Consider the following 22,884-nt stretch of genomic DNA (forward strand, 5'->3'; position numbering starts at 1 on the left):
GACAGCTTGAAATCTGTAAGATTTCAACTTCAAACATAAGTCATTTTATTGAACAATTGCCATGTATGGTAAATTTGAATCCTAGTAAATTTGCCCCTGGGAAAGATCTTCTGCTTCTCTTGGGCATGATGTCGGTTTTTGAATTATTGAACTGATTGAGTGTTAAAACCTGCGAACAATAACAGTTAAAATCTGATTATTATGTTCAGAATTTCTTCTAAAAATTACAAAATAAACCTTCTCTTCAGCTTATTCAGGTTTTAAAAGTAATGCATCCCACTAATTTCAGTAACAGGATCGTGTATGGCAAATTTGCTATCTGTAGATAATTGGCAAGCATGACTTCTTTTTGCACAAATGATGTCTTCAAAATACACCATAAGTAGATAGATAATTGGCATTACACATTCAGGCATTCATTTACGACAAGGGCAGGCTTTCATATTTTTGTGTGTATGCACACGGCTCAAAAAGGTCTCGGGTATGCATCTGTACGTCCCCAGATGGTGACGGTGCCCTGCAAAACCACAGGTAAAATTGTGTTGACTCCAAGATGTGGCAAACCTCCCCCTGAAAATATGTTAGAGGCATCCGCAATGCCAGCCCGGTGTGCCCAGATCGCCTTCATAGTTCACTGGATGTGACTTCGTGTACAAAAGATGGCCAGCTTTAATTGGCTGTGAATCCCCTAGGTGAGCTTGGTGGATGGGGAGGCGAAGGACGAAACAGCAGGAAAAGCACTGGCGCCGTTCCTGCCAGTCCAGATTTCCCAGAGTGGTGTGATGTTCGGAGAACCGGGAGGGGGGGGTGCTGGGGTGGGTGGGGCTGCCCGGTGCCCAGCAGAGCGCCTGACAGCCCAGGAAGTCTTCTCCCCTGAAGCAGGTGCCCACCAGGGCTCTTTGGAAGACCCAACTGGCAGCTGTCCGTGGTGCTGATCAGATGGCCGCCCCCGGCAGCATTGGCAGCCACAGAGGCGGCGGCGGCGGCTGCTCTCTGGGGTGATGATTGATCCGAGCCGCCCGCTGAGCCCTGGCCAGAGAGCCTCGTTGGCTTTGCCTGGATGTATCAGCAAGCAATGCCGATGAGCTGAGGTGGGGAAGAGACGGACGCAGCCGCCGCCGCTGCCGTAACTCCCTGCAGCTTTGGGGTGGAGAGTTGCCCCCTGTCCCTGCAGCTGTTAAGGCAGGACCCGCCGGGTGAGTAGAGGGGTCGTGGAGGGCGGTCCCTGTGGCCCGCTTGGCGAAGCACCTCCTCCTGGGAGAGCAAAACAAAGGGGGAGGTCTGCCCCCCCCCTCCAGCTCTCCCCCCTGACCCAGGAGCATCTGTTGGGCAGAGTACCGGGGAAGCAAGGGAGGCGGTCTGGGGAGGAGGAAGGGGCTGCCTGGCTTCTACAGGCAGCGAGGAGGTCCGGGAGGAGAAGAAGTGCCCCTTCCCTCACCGCCCTCGGTGCTCTCCGCCTGTGCCCTCCCCTTCTCTTCCAGGCCAGGTTGCTCCAACGGCCATTCCTCACCTTGGAGGGTGGGCAGAGGAAGCCGGTGGGGGTTCACAACTCCGAGCTGCTGGGAGGTCTCCTTTTGCCCAAGCTGTGGCGGGTGGCACATTTCTCCCGGGGTGGAGAACGGCAAGGCAGAGCTTCAGCCCTGTGTGTGTGTGTGTGTGCATGGGGGGTGGGATGCAGGCAGTGCTGTGTTCCTTGGCCAGGACCCCTTGTGTGTCTTCCCTTCTCTGTAGAGGCGATCCTAGCTCCCCCCCCCACCGCCTGGGCAGTGCCTCTGAGTAAGCACTTCAGTCCCAGTCTCTCGGCGAAGCTGGACTGCACAAGAACACGCCTTGGCCTCCCTCCCCCCAGCCTCCCCTCTCCCACCAGCCACCCATGGGGGAGATGTGCCTTAACCTCATGGGTCACCTCTGCCTCCGGCCCCATCAGAGCGATATCTCCATCACGTGGCAAGGTCAGAAAGGCTTGGTGGGGGGGGGCGGGAGGAGGCGGCGGGGGGAGGGAAGGAGAGAAGGAAGTGGGACACGCTGATGCCGCTGGCTTGGGTGGGAGCTTGGGAAACGGGCATTATTGGGGGTGGAGAAGGAGCTGGTGCCCTCACCCGCCAGCCAAGACATCGGAAGTGTTGGTACTTCCTGCAGCAGAGGAGAAACTGTCCCTGTGCTGGAAGCAGCAGCAGCAACATGCTCTCTCCTCCCAGAGAGCCCTCCCTCACTTTCCTCTTCTTCAGAGCAGGGCGCTTTAAACACCCTTCACCAGCTGTCCCCGCCCTGGACCGTTTCCGCAGGTACGGAGTCCCTGGGAGGGTCCTGAGGGGTCTCGGGCACACCAGGACCGATTCTCCGGCGAGCGAATCTTGGAGAGATGCCGTGCAATACTGACAGGCCCTTTATGAGACAGCAAAATGATCCGTGGGGCACGTTAGCTTTTTAAACGACTTCTCATCTGTGCTGCCAAGAATCTTGTGGAGTGTGTTCCTGGAATCTACCTTGTCATATGAAGGGGGCAGCTTTGGAGGCCGAGGGAGGAGTGGAGTCCGAGAACACGGTGTCAATATTCTAGGAAGGCTCTGAAAGCAAGTAGAAATGATGGCCTTCTACAATTGCTGGGGGTCGGCGGGAGAAAGACAAGGCAACCCAGGGGCCATGGCTTTGAGTTAATGGAAGCAAAGGCTGCTGTACTCTTAGCATTGATTTTAATTAAGGTAGCTGCTGTGTTGTCTTCCGAAAGGGGTGTGTGGTCTTGGGAGCAAATCCGTGAAGATCACTAGGTTGTGGGAATTGTGAGAAGAAAGCGGCATTACCCCAAGGAGCATTTGTTCTGAGAAGCATTGGGTTTTGAACTTAGTTTCGCAGAGACACTCTATAAACATTTTGCAGAAAGCAAACTAGTCCAATAAGTTTTGGGGTGGAGGTGGGGAAGAAGACATTTGTCTCATGCAGGGGCTCTGAACCTTGGGTCTCTAGATGCGCTTGGACTACAACTCCCATCATCCTAGCCGTGATGGTCTGGGGATGATCATAGGAACACAGGAAGCTGCCTTCTGCTGAGTCTGACCCCTTCTGCTGAGCTAGATGGACCCAGCTGGTCTGTCTTGCTCAGGATTGCCTACCCAGACTGGCAGCGGCTTCTCCAAGGCTGCAGGCAGGAGTCTCTCTCAGCCCTATCTGGGAGATGCTGCCAGGGAGGGAACTTGGAACCTTCTGCTCTTCCCAGAGTGGCAGCTTCATCCCCTAAGGGGAAGATCTTAGAGTGCTCACTCATGTCGCCTCCCATGCCATTGCAAGCCAGGGTGGACCCTGCTTAGCGAAGGGGGAAATCCATGCTCAGTACCACAGAGGAGAGCTGGTCTGGTGGTAGCAAGCAGGACTTGTCCCCTTAGCAAAGCAGGGTCTGACCAGGTTGCTTATGAATGGAGGCTTGATGATGTGTAAGCACTGGAAGAGATTCCCCTCTGCAGGGGATGGAGCCGCTCTGGGAGGAGCAGAAGGTTCCCAGTTCCCTCCCTGGCAGCATCTCCAAGAGAGGGCTGAGAGAGACTCCTGCCTGCAACCTTGGAGAAGCCGCTGCCAGTCTGGGTAGACAAGACTGAGCTAGATAGACCAAGGGCCTGACTCGGGATATGGCAGCTTCCTGTGTTCCTAAGGCCAGCTCTGTTCCCCATGATGGGAGCTGCTGTCTCACAGCATCGGGGGCGTGGGGTGTCCCACGTTTGAGAGCCCCTGGTCTAACTTGGTAAGCACTGCTCTGTGCTCTCGTTTTAGCCTGCGTTTAGAGTGCCAGTAAAGCTACTTTCTTTCTGGTTGCATCCAGCCAGAGAAATACCAGGGGAGCGAGAAATTTTCTTGAGCTGCTGCTTGTCAGGATCTGAGTGGTCCCAGGGAAAAAAAATAAGAGTGAAGGTCTGCATGCTGTTTGGCTTAATATGCTGCTTCTAAATACAGACATCGCAACAGGCACTGTGTGCTTCTGAATAGCTTGTTGTTCACCGGCTCGGCGGCATGTGGAGCGGATGTGGAAGAAATTCCTTGTGTTGCTCTTTGAGAACATTGATGATCAAAGCCTGGTCTCAATTCGCCACCTCTTCATGCCAACCCAAATTTATTTATTTATTTATTGTCAAATTTATGTACCGCCTTTCATCAAAACCATCGCAAACATCTCTTCCATGCCATCAGTATGTATTGATCCACGTGACACACAGTTGGTTTGGGGGATTATTATTTTTTTAGCAAGGATCTACAAATTCAGGCTTGACTCATTAGCCAGTTGTTTCTTGGGGTCTCCACCAATCCCCCCTCCCCTTCTCTCAGATCCTTTCCTGGCACACAGGCAGAGGGCTTAGGAGAGAAGCGAGTCTTTTGTCTTTTGTTAGGGTCTTGGGGTAGCAAGCATGAATTGTCCTCCTTGCTAAGCAGGGTCTGTCCTGGTTGGCATCTGAATGGGAGACTCCATGTGTGAGCACTGTAATTGATTTGTTCTGTGATCCATTGGTTTGTTTTCCTGACTGTCCATGCTAGCCTGCCCAGAATACAGTGTGTTATTTGTTGTGTTGTCAAGATAAATATATAACAAAAAAGACCTCTTTTTTCTTTTTTTATCGTCAGTGATTAATGTTAGAGGGAGGTCCTGAAAGAAGATTCTGTGGCTTGTTGGGTAGATTCCAAATTGTAGTAGTTGTTTTTTTAATTGCAGTTTTAATAGGGCCTGTGTTCTATTTTATTAGTATACATCATCATCATCATTGTCGTCATCATTAATTTATTCAATTTCTATACTGCCCTTCCAAAAATGGCTCAGGGCAGTTTACACAGAGAAATAATGAATAAATAAGATGGAATTATGCAATCTGTTTGTTGTATTTCTAGATTATTGTATTTTTATTTTTAATTTGTGCCTGTGTGCTATTTAGGGGCATGTTGTATAATTTGTTTGGGTTTATTGCGATGGTCCGATGACTAAATGCAAATGAAAACCATACTAGGGGAGGGTCCCTGCAGATAAAGTAAAGTGTGCCCTGGAGCCGGTGTTGACTCCTGGCGCCCACAGAGCCCTGTGGTTGTCTTTGGTAGAATACAGGAGGGGTTTCCCATTGCCATCTCCTGTGCAGTCTGAGATGATGCCTTTCAGCACCTTCCTGTATCGCTGCTGCCCAATATAGGAGTTTCACATAGTCTGGGAAACATACTAGTGGGGATTCGAACTGGCAACCTTTGGCTTGCTAGTCAAGTCATTTCTTCACTGTGCCTTTAGGTGGCTAGGTAAGAAGGCAGAAACCACAAGTCACTGCTTTGGTCCCTTAGAGAAAAAATCCAAAAGTGACAGCAGTAAGAAAATACTTTTATTAGGGCTAATTAAAAGACAGCAAAGTGAGCAAGCTTTAGAGTTCACCAGAACTCTTCTTTAGTCTGCTCATTAGGTAAAGGTGTGTGTGTTTAAGAGATGAGGAGAAGAGGCAAGATGAAAAAAACTACTCTGTACTTTTGAGGAATGGGAAGATGCCAGTCAAACTTAATGAGGTTCAGCTATGCTTGGTACAAAAATCTCAGGTTGCACCAAAGGCGTCGAGAAAGGGCAGAAAAACAAGCTTGCTCTCCCTTATGTTTTCAAAGTACCAAGGGCTATTTGAGTCAGCTTCTGGCATTAATTGGAAGAGAGCATAAGAAATGGAAAATGAGGCACGGCAGTCATTAGCAAGCTAGAGATTCAGCAGGCAAAAAGTCAATAGAAGTCAAATTGGGGATATTTGTGGCAGCTGGTAGGAGTAAGTTGAATGTGAAAAAGGAGAGCTCAGTTCCATCTCTGGTTCATCCGCAAGAGCAGAGGGAGCTGCCTTATACCAGGTCAGACCATTAGTCCATCTAGCTCAGTATTGTCGATGCAGCCAGGAAGTGAACCTGAGACCCTTTGCATGCAAGCAGGCAGATGCTCTTCCACTGAGCTACAGCCTCATCCCCAAAGGGGGATAGCTCACAGTACTGTGTACAATTCCGGTCACCATTCCTAAAGTAGAAGGATACTGCAAAACTGGAAAAGGTGCAGAAGAGGGCAAACCAGATGATCAGAGGCCTGGAGCACCTTTCTTGAGTACCTCCGTCTTGCTTGGATTCAGTCGCAATTTGTTATCCCTCATCCAGCCCATTACCACCTCCAGGCAGGCATTTAGGGAAGTTGGCCATTTCCTGATGATGTTAACATGGATAAATAGATTTGGGTGTCATCAGCATATTGATAACACCCTACACCAAATCCCCTGATGATCTCTCCCAGTGGTTTCATGTAGATGTTAAGTATTGGAGAAAATATGGAGCCTTTGGGGACTCCATACTGGAACGCTTGTTTTGAAGAGCAACATTCTCTGTTACACCGTCTGGAACCTACCTGAGAGGTAGGAGCAGAACCACTGCAAATATGTCTCCCACTCCCAACCCCTTCAGGCTAGCCAGAAGGATACCATGGTCAATAGTATCAAAAGCAGCTGAGAGATCCAAAAGGATCAACAGAGTCACACTTTCCTTGTCAATTCCCAATTGGAGATCATCCAGCAGACTGAACCAAGGCTGTCTCAACCCTGTAGCCTGCCTGAAAGCCAGTTTGAAATGGGTCCAGATAATCTGCTTCTTCCAAGACTGCCTGGAGCTGAGATGCCACCTCCCTCTCAGTCAACTTGCCCACCCATGAGAGGTTGGAGTCAGGCCTATAATTTCCTAATTCTGAGGGATCCAATGCAAGTTTCTTCAACAGGGGTCTAACAATTGCATCCTTGAGATATTCTGCCCTCCCTCAGAGAAACATTTGTGATCTCAACAAGACCCTCTCCAGTGACCTCCCTGCTAGATTGTATAAGCCTTGCTGGGCAAGGAAGGATCAAGAGGACAGGCAGTAAGGCGAAGTGTCCCAAGCAGCTTGTCCACTTCCTCAGGAGTCACAAACTGAAACTGATCCACTTTAACCATACAAGAGGAGAACTCTGCAGCAACTGTAGAGTCTAGTTCAGCTTGAATACGAGAGATTTTATGCTCTGGTTAATTAATAATTGTTTTCATTCATATGAAAGAATGGAAAGCTGGCACCATTGGAGCCAGCGTGGTGTAGTGGCTAGAGTGCTGGACTAGGACCGGGGAGACCTGAGTTCAAATCCCCATTCAGCCATGAGACTTGCTGGGTGACTCTGGGCCAGTCACTTCTCTCTCAGCCTAACCTACTTCACAGGGTGGTTGTGTGGAGAAATCTAAGTATGTAGTACACCACTCTCGGCTCCTCAGAGGAAAAGCGGGATATAAAATGTAATAAATAAATAAATAAATAAGTTTAATGGGTAACTAATAATTGCCTTCATTTATATTTAATAATTTTAATGTATTATTATTATCATCTATATAATGCGTGGGGATGCCTGGTGGAACTCTTGCGAGATTGCGTGGGAGTTCCAGCCTTCGGCCGAAAGAGCACCAGCAAATGTCGGTTGGGAGTTGGAGGAGCCCGGAGGCGGAGGCTGAGGTCGAGGAGCGGGTGCCGCTCCGGCGGCTGGGGGCGGCTAGAAAAAAAGGGGAGCAGAGGAGCCCGTGGGTGGTGGAACTGTGCCACTGAGAGGAGCCCGGTTGGGTGGGCAGTGGCAGCGGCAGCGGCAGCAGTCCGGCCATGGTGAGGCGGAACCCGCCGCCGGCGGGCAGGGAGGGAACATAGGAACATAGGACCACTGGCCCATCTAGCTCAGTATTGTCTACCCAGACTGGCAGCAGCTTCTCTAAGGTTGCAGGCAGGAGTCTCTCTCAGCCCGATCTTGGAGATGCTGCCAGGGAGGGAACTTGGAACCTTCTGCTCTTCCCAGAGCGGCTCCATTCCCTGAGGGGCGTATCATTACAGGGCTCACACATCAAGTCTCCCATTCATATGCAACCTGGTCAGACCCTGCTTAGCTATGGGGACAAGTCCTGCTTGCTACCACCAGACCAGCTCTCCTCCCATAAAAAGTGAGAGGGAAAAGTGAGAGGAGGCGGTCGGCGGAACCCCGCCGCCGAGAAGAGCCCGGGCGGGGAAGGAAAGCCTGGCGGCAAACTACCGGCACAGATGTTGTGCGCTGGGTCTGCTGGTTATTCTTATGAATCATATTTTTATACCGCCTGATACGTAAATCTCTAGGTGGTGTGCAAATCCCAACATTAAAACCACAGGTCAAAAGACATAAAGCACAATTAAAACAACATAGAACAAATGATTAAGACGATTAAAATTCTAATTAAAAGCTTGCAAGAACAGGGAAGTCTTGAGGGTCTTCCCGAAAACAGACGGAGGAGATGCTTCTAGTTGAGCAGGGAGCATATTCCAAAGGCCTGAAATGTAAGCATTAATGTGCCAAACATTTACCTTAGGCCGCCCCCCCCACCCCGGCACCAAGTCATGGTTGGTTCTGGCCACTGGGCTGTTTGAGTTGTGCATCCCTGGTTTAAAACCACCCTGTCTGGACTGGTTTTGGGGTTTGGTCGGAGCCCATGTCAGCTTCCACCACAGGCAAGATTCCTGTGAGGTGGTGGAAGAGCAGCGCCGTGCAGAGAGGGCGTCTTGCAAGATTCCCAAGGCTTCCTGTTCGTCGGTTCCTGGTCCTGGAGCAGATGCTGAGCCCAGCGGCATGAAGATCCATTCTGTGGCACTCTTGAAGCTCATAGAATGGGCACCATTTCCTGAGTGGGAAGGGTTAGAGAGGAGCCAAGTGGGCAGGGTCGCTGCGCCCCCTCTGGAGAGGAGCAAAGATGGCCGGAGCATCTGCAGTCTCTCGCGAGGCTGGGCGGAAGCAGGGGCACTGGTGGCCAGGTGTGGGATGCAAGCTCTTTGTGGGCTGTGGAGCGGAAGCCACTGCATTCTGTTGAATGAACTCCTGAAAAGGAGGATCTTTGCTGGGTGGTGCAGTGTGTTCAGATTGGTAGCGGATCTCTGCCATTAACAGCATTAGCAAAAACCTGCAGCTGGTCTGTGATTCCATCTGGCTGGGCTTTTATTAGTTGCTATTAATAATGAATGGCATATTGATGGCTTTATAATTAGCTCTTCAATGGGCCTGAGATGCATTTCCTGGTTCTGTGCTCTAACATAGTTGGCAGCTAACATAGGCAGCTGCCATATACTGAGTCAGACCATTGGTCTATGTAGCTCAGTATTGTCTTCACAGACTGGCAGCGGCTTCTCCAAGGTTGCAGGCAGGAGTCTCTCTCAGCCCCATCTTGGAGATGCTGCCAGGGAGAGAACTTGGAACCGAGATGCTCTTCCCAGAGCGGCTCCATCCCACTAAGGGGAATACCTTACAGTGCTCACATGTTGTCTCCCATTCATATGCAACCAGGGCAGACCCTGCTTAGCTAAGTGGACAAGTCATGCTTGCTGCCACCAGACCGGCTCTCCTCTCTTTTACTCAGTACTATCTGCACTGCCTGGCAGCATCTCTGCAGGGTTGCAGGCCGGCTGTACGATATTCCCCTTAGGGGGATGGGGCTATAGCTCAGCAGAAGAGCACCAATGCTCTGACTTTGTCTAAGGCAACTTCCTATGTTCCTATGATTCTGCAGGGGCTTCGGCAAGCCAGAGGCTGGCATCGTCCTTTTTTTTTTTTAACCTAAAGGTGTCCTTTATATACATTTTTTGGTGTTATATGGTTTTTATTGCTTAATGGCTTTTAAGGTTTTAAATGTGATTTTAATGGCATTTTACTGTATTTTAACTGTTGTTAACCGCCTTGGGATGCCTTATGAAAGGCGGTATAAAAATCGAACAAATGAAATAAACAAATAAACATTTGCTGGGAATGTCAGATCATGAGTGCTGCACCGAACCAAACAGATGGTGATTGTTGCTTCTAGAATATCAATTCCTATAAATATTGTTTGTTGTAGTAGTTAGTGGTGCCGTCACACCTCTAAGCCAGTTAATCAGCAGGTCGGCTCCTGCTGTGGGAGGTATTTGCTGGCTGCCGCGGCCTACGCTGAGCAGAGATTTATCCAGCATTTTCTCTCTCTGCCTGTCCGATTCCATCTTGGGAAAAGCTGCATGTTCAGGTTTTGGGCAAGTCCAAATGTGCCATGCCGGAGAGGGCTGAGAATCAGTCCCTTGGAGGTGGCGTTAGAGGTGAACACGATTACTGGGGCATCTTTTCCCGCGCTTAGTTTTCAGGCGGTTTAAGGTGATGGGATGCAGGAGACGGATACCCGTGTGTCCGGGGGACGGCTATCAGTGTGTCTTTAATATCTTTTTTTAAAGCGGCGGTGCATATTCCAGGCAAACACCCTCAAAGTCACCTCTAGCCGGATTTAAAGAGGCAGGGCTCTCCCCAAACCACCCTCCCGGAGAGCGTCGGTCCTCCCTTATTTCATGTGACTCTCTCAAAAGAAGCAGCATGCTCCATAAGAGGGGCAGCCACAGCCGGGCAATGCGCCCCCCCCGTGCTGCTCTCTCTCCCCCACACCTTAATTCCATCCTGAAAACCCTCCTGTCTCCCCAGCATTGATGGAGTTAAGCCTTGCATTGAAGTAGGCTGTGGTGCATTGTGGTATAATGAGGCTGATGCGTGGTTGCCGGGAGATCCGTGGGGCTCAGTGCATGGAGGTGGCCAGAATCGGCAATGTGGACTGTGCCTCTGTGAGAGCAGCGCTGCAGCTGAATCAGGAGCTCTCCTAAATATTATCAGTGTCCTTCTCCCCCCCCACCCCCCACGACCCCCTTCTTTCTTCACGAAACCAACCTCAGGCTCCCAGTCATGTCCAGAGCCGGAGCATCTGCCAGAGCCATCCAGCGGCCGGAATGAAGGGTAGGGGCTGCTGGGAGACAGGATCCGTCCGCTCCTTCTGCAACTCCGGCTGCCTGAATAAAATTAAGAAGGGTTAGTTGGCTTTCCGCTGGAGGCCTGCCTCCCACGCCGGGCCCTTCCGGCTTTCACCGCTGGCATTTCTCACTGCATGATCCATTCAGCCGAGGGGCGGGGGGGGGGGGCGGCATCCGCACTGAAAGGGCACGGGGGTTATTTGTGCGCTGTGTTTAAACTGTGGGTTCTTTGGGGGAGGAGGTTTCCTCGCCTTGCATCTTGCAGCAAGGAGGGCATTGCAGCTAGGAAAGCGTGTTCAGCGTGTGCAGAGAAGATGAAGAGACAGAAGATGGCCCGATCCTGTCCAGCAAGAGGGGCTCAGAGGCATCCCGCAGACCCGTGCTCAGTGTTGGTGTGGGGCTTAGTGTTAGTTGCCAGGCGCATGGCGCTGTCACAGGTGAGGGGATAAGGAGGAGGGGGGTCCACATGTCCTAAACGGAAAGGATGTGGTTCTTTGTACATGTTCCACTCCGCTGAGAGCCGCAGCACTTCTTTTTCCTCCTCCGGTGTCCTGTCGCCACCGTGCACCAAACTTTTGCCTGGCACTTTTGCTTGCCTGCCAGCGCGCCCCTGTTGAACTGCTGGCCCAAGGTGGCAAGTCCTGGAATCTTAGATCAGCCGGCTTGAGCGTGGCCTGAATTTTGGGAGGGGAAGATGTGGCATTTGCAGGAGGCGTGAGCAGTTGTCCGGCTGCGAGATGTGCAGACATGGCATTTGAAATGCGGGAAGGGGTTTTCTGGCATGTCGAGGGGTGTGTGTCTTGAGGCAAACTTACGGCCTGGTTTTGCCCTCTCCCATGCTCTCCATGTCGGTGGCTTGCTCCTTCCCAACCTGTAATAAAGCTTGGCATTTTACTTGGTATATGGAAGTGTTCCACGGACAGTGTCACATCCACAGTAGGTCTGGGGTCCAAGGACTGACATGACTGTCTTGTCTCGTTGAGTTCTCGTTCAGTCGGGACTAGCCAGTTTGGTTTGGGATCTCAAAGTGTCCTTGCATTAGAGTGGCCATGCCCCCCAGAATTTTGAGTTTCACCCGAATTGTAAGCATCTCACCCAGATTGCTTAGCCCACCCAGATTCGCCCGGATTTCTCCTTCCTTCCTTCCTTCCTTCCTTCTTTTTCTTTCTTCTTCCCTTCCCTTCCATCCCTTTCCCTTTCCCTTTCTTTCTTCTTCCCTTCCCATCCTCTTTCTTTCTTTCTTTCTTTCTTTCTTTCTTTCTTTCTTTCTTTCTTTCTTTCTTTCTTTCTTTCTTTCTTTCTCTTTAAAGCTACGCCATGCTTGCATCAACTGTGTAAAATCAGGTCAGCGGTATTATTCTTGCACAAATGGAGGGATTCTTGTTGAGATACGCTGGTTTACCTAAAGCCCACCTAGAACATTGATGTCAGGGTTGAGATCTGAACTGAAGACATCTGGCTCCTCAGCTCTGCCTTGTAGCCACTATGCAGTCGGACTCTTCTCCACTTAAAATGGGCACAAGAGCACGCAGGCTATTTCCAACACTTGTGGGAATGCCCCCCCCCCCGGTTTGCCTAAAGGCTGCAAATGGGGCCACCCCATTCTTTTTCGTGCTTTAGTATTTGCATGCTCTGAGGATGGGTGTTCTGGATATGAAGTTCTGTGGCGATGTTCCAAGCTGTCCAAAACTGTCATAAATCAGTAAACATATTGTGCAGATATCACAGAAATATTGTGTGTGTGTGTGTGTGTGTGTGTGTGTGTGTGCGCGCGCGCATGCTAATGGTTTTTTGTTTGATTCTGATGCTCGGGGATTTCCTGTCTTAAACGCCAAGATATTCTTTTCTCTGAGTAATATAGATGAATGGGCTACCCAAAACGACTTGTTCTTTCAGTGCTGTGTTGACTCGCTAAGCTAGCCAGTCTGTCAATCCCCAGTTCTTAGCAATAGTATACTGTAAAAGATTGCTCGGTTTGACCAAAATCTGTTGCTGGCTCTCCAAAGCAATGATTTTTAAAACAAAACCAGGAAAAAAAATATTAGTATGTCCTTGTAAAACCTTGGTGTCCTGAGACCTTCAAAAAACAATTTCTCTCTTATTGATTGATTGATTGATTGCATTTTATATCCTGCTCTTCTTCCAAGGAGACCAGAGCGGTGTACTACATACTTAAGTTTCTCCTCACAACAACCCTGTGGAGGTAGGTTAGGCTGAGAAGCACCAGCAGATTTAAATCCTTTCTTCCTGTAACTTCCCAGACCCATCGCAAGCTGAGTTTTTGGTGCCGTAGGTGAAGTTTGATTTTGGGTGGAGGGCACCAGCCTTCCACTTGAGCTGCAAAGTCTGCTCAGTCACGAGGCTGAACGACAAGCCTCCACAGATGACCAGCGGATGACTAGTCTGTGCTGGTTTGAGGATCCAGTGGGCGAGAGTTCCCAGTCTCTTATGGAGGCAAAACCCAAACACTGCAGAGAGGAAAAGATGCGGCTGCTAATTTAGGAATCCAGCCTGACACCGTTACTTTTTGGAAATGAATGCGGAGGCCGGCAATTCATCTTGAGGGGAGAGAGCGCCGCTTAGGAGACTGGCTGTTGACTGAGGGCTGAGGTGCAAGGAGTATAGACGATTCTGCATTTTGGGAGCAGAGTGCAGGATGACATATCCCATTCTTCCGCCATGTGCAAAACGAGAGGGGGGGAGAGAGAATAGTTGGCCGTGCTATATTCTGGCATTTTTGTGCCCCCACAAAACTGGTGTCCTAGGCGACCGCTAGGTATGTGTAGTGATATTGGCTTGGATTAAAAGTGCCTGGCAACCTGGTGTTACTGCATTTTTGGCATGCACAAATATGTGCATAGAAACATAGGAAGCTGCCATATACTGAGTCAGACCCTTGGTCCATCTAGCTCAGTATTGTCTTCACAGACTGGCAGCAGTTTCTCCAAGGTTGCAGGCAGGAGTCTCTCTCAGCCCTAGCTTGGAGATGCTGCCAGGGAGGGAACTTGGAACCTTCTGCTCTTCCCAGAGCAGGCCCCATTATCCCCTAAGGGGAATATCTTCCAGTGCTCACACTTCTAGTCTCCCATTCATATGCAATCTCTGCATCATATAATTACAACTTAATCTTGCCTTTGAGTTGCATGTGCAGCGAAAATGTTACTGCAGTCCTGCAAATTTGAGAGGGAAAGGAGGATGCTCAGCTGTCATGGAGGAAGAAATAAGTGTCTGTCCTTTAAAAGTAGTAATTGAATGTAGTTGAGGTTGTACCTTTAAAAAGTGGTGGTTCTTGCTCAACCGTCTGTGCATGGCCACTGAGATCCAGTCGAATGCTGTGCTGGCACTATGGAAGAAGCAGCGTGCATCTGTCTCTCCTTCTCTCCGAAGCCCACTGTGCCTCTCGAGAATAAGTCCCCGAAGGTCACATGATCCTCAGGGACGCACAATGGGTTTTGGAGAGGAGAGGAGCTGAGCAAAAACCGCCCTTCTCCCATATCATGGGAAGCTGCCTTCTACTAAGTCAGACCCTTGGTCCATCTAGCTCAGCACACTGACTGGCAGCAGCTCTCCAAGGCTTCAGGCAGGAGTCGCTCCCAGGCCTACCCGGAGATGCTGCCAGGGATTGAATTTGGGCATCTGCGTATCGTTCTTCAGAATTTAGACCTCATAAAAGCCGCTGTCCTCGGCCCATTTGGCCGTGCAATCGTGATCTCTGCCAGTGTCTAAAAAGAGCTCATTCAGGGTTTCTCAGGACACTGAGTGCTGGCATCCAAAGCCATACTCTGTTGTGGAGGTATGGAATTGCAGCTCATGCAAAGCCGGGGATGTCCAGAGCTGGCTGTGTGTGTGTGTACCCAGATCTAATGAAAACTTCACCACTAGTTAAGAACATGGCTCTTCTCAGCAGGGTTACTTTTTAAAGTACTGGAATGTGGTACAGTCACTCATATTGTCTGTGCAAAATGCCACCCTGTTTAGGAACACTGGCAGCTGCCTTCTGTGGAGTCAGACCCTTGGTCCACCTGGTTCAGTACTGTCTACACAGACTGGCAGCGGCTTCTGCGAGGCTGCAGGCAGGAATCTCTCCCAGCCCCTATCTTGGAGATGCTGCCAGGGAGGGGACTTGGAGCCTTCTGCAGGCCAGCATGCAGACGCTCTTCCCAGAGCAGCCCCATCCCCTAAGGGGAAAACCTTACAGTGCTGACACATGTGGTCTACCATTCAAATGCAAACCAGGGTGGACCCTGCTTAGCAAAGGACCAGTCATGCTTGCGGCCACAAGCTCAGTTCTCCTCCCTGCATGGTTGGGAATGTGCAAGGAGGCAGCAATGGTCACGCAGCCATTGCATGCCCGGAAGGTTGCATTGCTCCATACTTGAAATGACCCAGCTGTCGTTCCCTCCACAAAGGTGGAAAGGCAGGTGAGTGGAGCACCACTGGAGAAAGTTTGTCCTGCCTTCGGAGGGCGAGGGAAGGGAAGAGGGGACAAGGTATCTGGCTGTCCTTTCTGACTTTTATCGTGGCACTCAATGCATAAAATATGGTGGTGCCAAGTTTCCCCTGTAACCAGTATTCCCCGATGTCTTTCACTACAATTCCCATCATCCCCAGCCAAAGGCTATTGTAGCTGGGGGTGATGGGAGTTGTAGTCAAAAGCCTCTGGGAATCCCGGTTACAGGGGACACTGGTGGTGGTCCCCGTTGTCATTTGTCATTGCAGTCAAGGCTGTTCTTGCTTCTAGCAATGCGTATGCATACGTTGTTGAAGGATACCAGCCACATCACCAGCTTCTAGATTTGCTGGGCATGGGTGAGTCCAGGTAGGTTTTTTCGCCTTCTAGAGCAAGGCTTGGCAAACTTGGCCCTCTAGCTGCCGTTGAACTACAACTCCCATTATCCCTAGCCGCAATTTACGGTTCTTATAAAAGGTTCTTGCATGAAGTCCGTTATGGGAACTGCTCTTGTAAATCGGCTTCATTAAAATGATTCCTCCATTTCTTCTGTCATAACTGTCGGAAATCAGCAATCACAAGCAGTGGCATCTGATCCTCCCAAGTAACCTCCCAAGGAGAGCTGGTCTTGTGGTAGCCAGCATGACTTGTCCCCTTAGCTAAGCAGGGTCTGCCCTGGGTTGCAATTGAATGGGAGACTCCATGTGTGAGCACTGGAAGAGATTCCCCTCAGGGGATGGAGCCGCTCTGGGAAGAGCAGAAGGTTCCAAGTTCCCTCCCTGGCAGCATCTCCAAGACAGGGCTGTGAGAGACACCCACCTGCAAGCTTGGAGAAGCCGCTGCCAGTCTGTGAAGACAATACTGAGCTAGATAGACCAATAGTCTGACTCAGTATATGGCAGTTTCCTATGTTTCCTATGTTTCCTATTCCTTGTAACGGCCAGCCTAGCTAGGGCTGGCATTGGAGGCCATCGTGACGGAGCGCCTGGCAGGACGCCTGCCCCCCACTGGAGCGTCTCAGCTGCACCCATCTCCTCATTCGCCTGCCTGCCCTCCTCCTCTGGGCTCCGTCCCCACGGCTGCCCGGGAGGGAGAGGAGCAAAGCGAGCAGGCGCAGTGGGGGCTGCTGCCATCCTCATCCTGAGGGGAGAGCTGGAGAGATCTGGTGGCCTAGGGGGAGAATTTGGCCAAGAGCTGGATCCTGGCCAGGCAGAGAACTGGCCTTGCAGTAGTGAGCGACGCCTTCTCTCTTACTGTTGCTCCCCTGTGACTGGGATTCAGAGGCATCCTGCCTTTGAGGCTGGAGGTGGCCTACAGCCATTGGACTAGTAGCCATTCAAAGACATTCATAGTCTTCATATGAGGTGAAGGCCCGAGAGCATAGCGAACAGGACGTAGGAGTTTTGCAGGAGTTTAGCGGGAAGTGTGCGGGGGAGCCTGGAACAAGCCCGCGCGATCACAAAGAGCCTGGTGTAGAAGAGAACGAAAGTACAAATCCCTCCCTCGTATCCCTCATATTCTTGGGAAAGGCTGTTTGGACAGTTAAATAGTTGACCGTTACAGCTGAGACCTATCCTAATAAACTATCTAATAAACGGACAATAAGCTCCCTAAATACTGTAAACAGCCAACAAAAACAGTATGAAGATAGAAGGTCAGCAGGATAAGGGGCACTTCCCAGTGTATTGCACAGAGTGCCACATGTATGACTATTTGCCCCATGGGCAGAAGTCATGGGTATGTGCTCGGTGCAAGGAGCTCCTGGCTCTCAGGGAACAAATCCGTTCCCTTGAGACCAAGGTGGCGGATCTGGAGAAGCTCAGAGAGACAGAGAGGCATGTGGACGAGACCTTCAGGGATGTGATAGAGGCATCCCACTCCAGGGCTGGTAGCTCCTCTGCTGTCAGGGAGAATGAAGGTCTTGGGCAAGGAGGACATCGGTCTGAGGAAGAGGGAAATGCTCCTTTAGAAGGGACCCCTTCCGTGGATGATGAGCCCATATCCTCTCGCACGGGGGATACTCCTCTGCGGGGTGGGGGCCTCGTTGTAGTTGGTGATTCGATCATTAGAGGAATAGAGAGATGGGTTTGTGACCCGCGTGTTGACCACACGGTGACTTGCCTGCCTGGTGTGAAGGTTGCGGACATTACGCAGCGTCTAGACAGGCTCCTAGGCAGTGCTGGGGAGGAGACAGCTGTCGTGGTGTATGTCGGCACCAACGATGTGGGGAAATGCAGTCGGGAGGTCCTGGAAGCCAAATTTAGGCTGATAGATAGCATTTTGAAGTCCAGGACCCCCAAGGTAGCATTCTCAGAAATGCTACCTGTTCCACACACAGGTACAGTGAGACAGGCAGAGCTGAAGGGTTTCAATACGTGGATGAGATGTTGGTGCCGGGAGGAGGTGTTTAGATTTGTTAGGCACTGGGACACATTTTGGGGCAAGCAAGGCCTGTACAAAAGGGACGGGCTGCACTTGAACCAAGATGGAACCAGACTGCTGGCGCTTAAAATCAAAAAGGTTGCAGAGCAGCTTTTAAAATGACACCTGGGGAACAGCCGGTGGGAGCTGGGCAGTATCCCGTTTGGCAAAAGCCATCCTTTAAAGTGTGAGGCTGCAAAGAATTCAGATAAAACAGGAGGGGACAGAGCAGAACCACATAAAGAGCAGACAGGAGCCTGTGCCAGCAGGTCAAAGAGTCAAAAGAATAGCAAACATCAGGGGAGAGATTCAGCGTATAGGTGCTTATATGCCAATGCCAGAAGCCTCCAAGCCAAGATGGGTGAGCTGGAGTGCTTGGTTGCTAACGCAGAAATAGATACAGTGGGCATAACAGAAACATGGTGGAACAGTGAGAACCAGTGGGACACTGTTATCCCTGGATATAAACTCTATAGAAAGGACAGGGAGGGGCGCCTTGGAGGAGGGGTAGCACTGTATGTTAAAGAAGGGATAGAATCTAACAAGCTAGAAAACCTAGGAGGACCGGAGTCCTCCACAGAAACCCTGTGGGTGACTATACAAGGCTGGAAAGGGAATGTGCTATTGGGGACGTGCTATCGCCCTCCTGATCATAATGCCGACAGTGACTGGGAGTTGCAGGAGGAAATCAGGGAGGCGTCAAGGAGAGGCAGGGCTGTAATTATGGGTGATTTCAATTACCCACATATAGACTAGGTAAATTCACATTCAAGTCAGGACAAAGAGGTCAGATTTCTAGATACGCTAAATGACTGTGCCTTAGAACAGTTGGTCATGGAACCGACCAGAGAGAAGGCGACCTTGGATCTAATTCTGAGTGACACCCAGGACCTGGTGCGTGACGTCAGTGTCATTGACCCTTTAGGGAACAGTGACTACAGTGCCATCAAATTCAGCATACATGCAGGGAGAGAATCACCAAGGATGTCTAACACAGATATTTTGAATTTCAGAAGAGGAAACTTCTCCAAAATGAGTATGGTGAAAAGAAAGCTGAGGGGGGAAGTCAGGAGAGTCACTTCGCTCCAGAGTGCATGGAGTTTACTCAAAACCACAATACTAGAAGCCCAGTTAGATTGTATACCCAAAAGGAGGAAAGGTACCACTAAGTCCAGGAGGATGCCAGCATGGCTTAACGGGTACCATCAAGGAAGCCATAAAAGGGAAGAAGACTTCCTTCCGAAATTGGAAGGCCTGTCCAAACGAAGAGAACAGAAAGGAACACAAACTCTGGCAAAAGAAATGCAAGGTGACAATAAGGGAGGCAAAAAGAGAGTTTGAGGAACATTTAGCCAAAAGTATCAAGGGGAATAACAAAAACTTCTTTAAGTACATCAGAAGCAGGAAACCTGCCAGGGAGGCAGTTGGACCATTAGACAATGAGGGAGTGAAAGGGATTATTAAGGAGGATATGGAGGTTGCAGAGAAGCTGAACGAGTTCTTTGCATTTGTCTTCACGACAGAGGATACTGAGCATATACCTGTTCCTGAACCAGGCTTTTTAGGGATGGAGGCTAGAGAGCTGAGTCAGATAGAAGTGACAAGGGATGATGTTCTAAACTGTCTGGAAAAACTGAAAGCTAACAAATCACCAGGGCCGGATGGCATCCATCCAAGAGTCCTCAAAGAACTCAAATGTGAAATTGCCGACCTCCTTGCTAAAATATTTAACTTATCCCTGAAATCGGGTTCTGTACCAGAGGACTGGAGAGTAGCAAATGTAACACTGATTTTCAAAAAGGGATCCAGGGGCGATCCGGGAAATTACAGGCCGGTTAGCCTAACGTCCGTTCCAGGCAAATTGATGGAAAGCATCCTCAAGGATAAAATTGTAAAGCACCTAGAAGAACAGGCCCTGCTGGGAGTGAGCCAGCATGGCTTCCGCAAAGGTAAATCTTGCCTCACCAACCTTTTGGACTTCTTTGAGAGTGTCAACGAGTGTGTGGATCAAGGTGATCCAGTTGACATAGTCTACCTGGACTTCCAAAAAGCTTTTGACAAAGTTCCTCATCAAAGACTCCTGAGGAAACTTAGCGGTCATGGGATAAGGGGACAAGTACATGTGTGGATTGCTAACTGGTTGAAAGACAGGAAACAGAGGGTAGGTATCAATGGAGAGTTTTCACAATGGAGGGAAGTAAGGTGGGGTCCCCGAGGGATCTGTCCTGGGACCGGTGCTTTTTAATTTATTCATAAATGATCTAGAAGCAGGGGTAAGCAGCGACGTGGCCAAATTTGCAGATGATACCAAACTCTTCCCGGTAGTGAAATCCAAAATGGATTGTGAGCAGCTCTAAAAGGATCTCTCCAAACTGGGGGAGTGGGCGACAAAATGGCAAATGCGGTTCAATGTTAGCAAGTGTAAAGTGATGCACATTGGGATGAAAAACCCCAACTTCAAGTATATGCTGATGGGATCTGAGCTGTCGGTGACGGACCAGGAAAGGGATCTTGGGGTTGTGGTTGACAGCTCGTTGAAAGTGTCTATTCAATGTGCGGCAGCTGTGAAAAATGCAAATTCCATGCTAGGGATCATTAGGAAGGGGATTGAAAATAAAACGGCTAACATTATAATGCCCTTATACAAAACTATGGTGCGACCACACTTGGAGTACTGCGTACAGTTCTGGTCACCACAACTTAAAAAGGACATTGCTGAACTGGAGAAGGTGCAGAAGAGGGCAACCAAGATGATCAGGGGCCTAGAGCACCTTTCTTATGAGGCAAGACTACAACACCTGGGGCTTTTTAGTTTAGAAAAAAAGATGACTGTGGGGAGACATGATAGAGGTCCATAAAATCATGCATGGTGTGGAGAAAGTGGAGAGAGAGAAATTCTTTTCCCTCTCACACAACACTAGAACCAGGGGTCACTCCATGAAATTGATTGCCAGGACGTCTAGGACCAACAAACGGAAGTACTTTTCCACACAATGCGTGATCCACTTGTGGAACTCTCTGCCACAGGATGTGGTGACAGCCAGCAACCTGGATGGCTTTAAGAGGGGTTTGGATGACTTCATGGGGAGAGGTCTATCAATGGCTACTAGTCGGAGGGCTGTGGGCCACCTCCAGCCTCAAAGGCAGGATGCCTCTGGGTACCAGTTGCAGGGGAGTAATGGCAGGAGAGAGGGCATGCTCTCAACTCCTGTCTGAGGCTTCCAGCGGCATCTGGTGGGCCACTGTGCGAAACAGGATGCTGGACTAGATGGGCCATCTTGGGCCTGGTCCAGTAGGGCTGTTCTTATGTTCTTATGTTCCATGAATTTGTCTAAGCCTCTCTGCAAGCCATCCAGGCTAGTGGCCATCACCACATCTTGTGTCAGAGAATTCCATACATCATTTCTGCACTGTGTGAAAACATACTTCCTTTTGTTGGTCCTAATTTTCCCGGTGTTCAGTTTCATGGGGTGACCCCTGGTTCTAGTGTTGTGAGAGCAGGAGAAACATTTCTCTCTGTCCACCCTCTCCACTCCATGCATGATTTTATACACCTCGGTCATGTCTCCCCTTAGTTGCCTCTTTTCCAAACTAAAAAGCCCCAGATGCTGTAGCCTAGCCTCATCAGGAAGGTGCTCCAGGCCCCTGATCATGTGGGTTGCCCCTCTTCTGCACCTACAATGTTGTTCTTATGATACAGTGACTGGAACTGCATGCAGTACTCCAAATGTGGCCACACCATAGATTTGTATGAGGGGGTGATAATACTAGCAGTTTTCTTTCAGTCCCCAAACATCCGGGGGTGGAGATGGGGGTTTCTTCCTTCCCTCTGCAGCGAACACATCACTGAGGATGCATCAGATGGGGAGGAAATAGTGTGGGGCGGCGGGGGGGGGGGCTCTGATTCTTCCCTGGGAGCCCTTCAAGTGCCCCTCTGGGACCCCCGGCTAGGACCCCCTGCCTTGACAGGGTCTCCTCCCTTTCCCTTGGAAAGGACAAGGTTGATCTGTTCTCGAGTCCTGCCCTTCCTGGGAGGCGGCGAAACCCTAGACGGACCTGAGGGTGGAAAATGTCTTTGAATGACGATTAAACATTTATCTTTGGTGACACTTTTCGAGAAGCTGGCAAGAGCCAGCTAGCTTTGCCCCTCCGTGTGCCGGGAAATCGAATCTGCAGGCAACCTGCAAGTGAGATTAGGGGAAGCTACCCGGAGTCCGAGTGAGCTGGTGTTGCTTACATCCCTCGGCTTCCTGTTAGTCTCTCATCCGCTTTGTTGTCCAGCACAGGGCTGGTTGGGGGTGATGCCCACATTGCATTTCCCCCCTTGCAGCCTTACCAATGGAGGTCGCTGCCCTGAGGCAGCTGCTTAGGGGCAACTGTGCATTCGGCTAACAGACTCTGGGCCAGCCAGATGCCCCTGTGGCAAGATGGAGAGGACCCCCCCCCACTGCTTGTGGAATACGTGGGTCGTATCTAGCCACCATAGCCGTCTCCCAATCCTCCTCTAAAATCTGTTAGAGGGCTTCGTCACCTCAAGGGGTAAAGAAAAATGATGCATTTCATTTGACTGATCAATTGAACGGACTCATCCCGAGTCCCAGTCCTCTCTATTGTCGTTTGCTCTCCAAACCAGTTGTGGCGTAATTGCTCTCCAGACTCTCCCCCGTTTGTTGCCTGCCCCCCTGAAAAAGCCCCCGTTCGCCTGGCCCTTCTTCTTGGAGAAAGGTGTTCGAGTTCCTTGGTCAGTCTGGATCCTCTTTTCTGCAGGAGATTTCAGGAAGGCAACCTCAGATTGAATCGGCACCAATATCCTGCATGTAAGCTTTGAGGTTCAATTGAGGGATGAAAGAGTTCGTGGAATCTGACTCCCATCAATTTGGTCATTGTGGTGAGGAGTGGTGGGCATCGGGGGGACATCTGAGTTGGAGGCCCTTCACCCTGGAGACTCTCAAGAATCTGCTGGAGATGCTTGAGGTCTAAGATGCATTTGGGGGCAAGCTATTTCATTTGTTTTCACATTTTTGTCCCGCTCTTCTTCCAAGGAGCCCAGAGCAGCGTACATGGTTATGGTTACCCTCACAACAACTCTGTGAAGTAGGTTAGATTGAGAGAGGAGTGACTGGTCCAGAGTCACCCAGTGAGTTTCATGGCTGAATGGGGATTTGAACTCAGGTCTCCTTGGTTCTAGTCTAACTACTCTAACCAC

General features: G+C 50.2%; 1 protein-coding gene across 9 annotated transcripts in view; it reads left to right on the top strand.

Moving 5' to 3' along the window:
* Positions 1-22,884, top strand: part of OSBP2 (oxysterol binding protein 2) — a 155,904-nt gene that overhangs the window by 62,622 nt on the left and 70,398 nt on the right. For 2 of the 9 annotated variants that reach the window (XM_053279612.1, XM_053279614.1), the window contains exon 1: positions 10,772-10,865. The exons of 4 other annotated variants lie outside the window; for them this stretch is intronic. In XM_053279612.1, coding sequence (XP_053135587.1) covers positions 10,787-10,865 — 79 coding nt within the window. In that variant the 5' untranslated portion in view covers positions 10,772-10,786. Of the gene's footprint in view, positions 1-903; positions 1,197-1,858; positions 1,953-2,087; positions 2,286-10,771; positions 10,866-22,884 lie in introns of those variants that run through there. 3 more of the 9 variants (XM_053279616.1, XM_053279613.1, XM_053279621.1) reach the window with 3 other exon arrangements.

Source organism: Hemicordylus capensis, chromosome 15 (assembly GCF_027244095.1).
Source record: "Hemicordylus capensis ecotype Gifberg chromosome 15, rHemCap1.1.pri, whole genome shotgun sequence".
NCBI lineage: Eukaryota > Metazoa > Chordata > Lepidosauria > Squamata > Cordylidae > Hemicordylus > Hemicordylus capensis.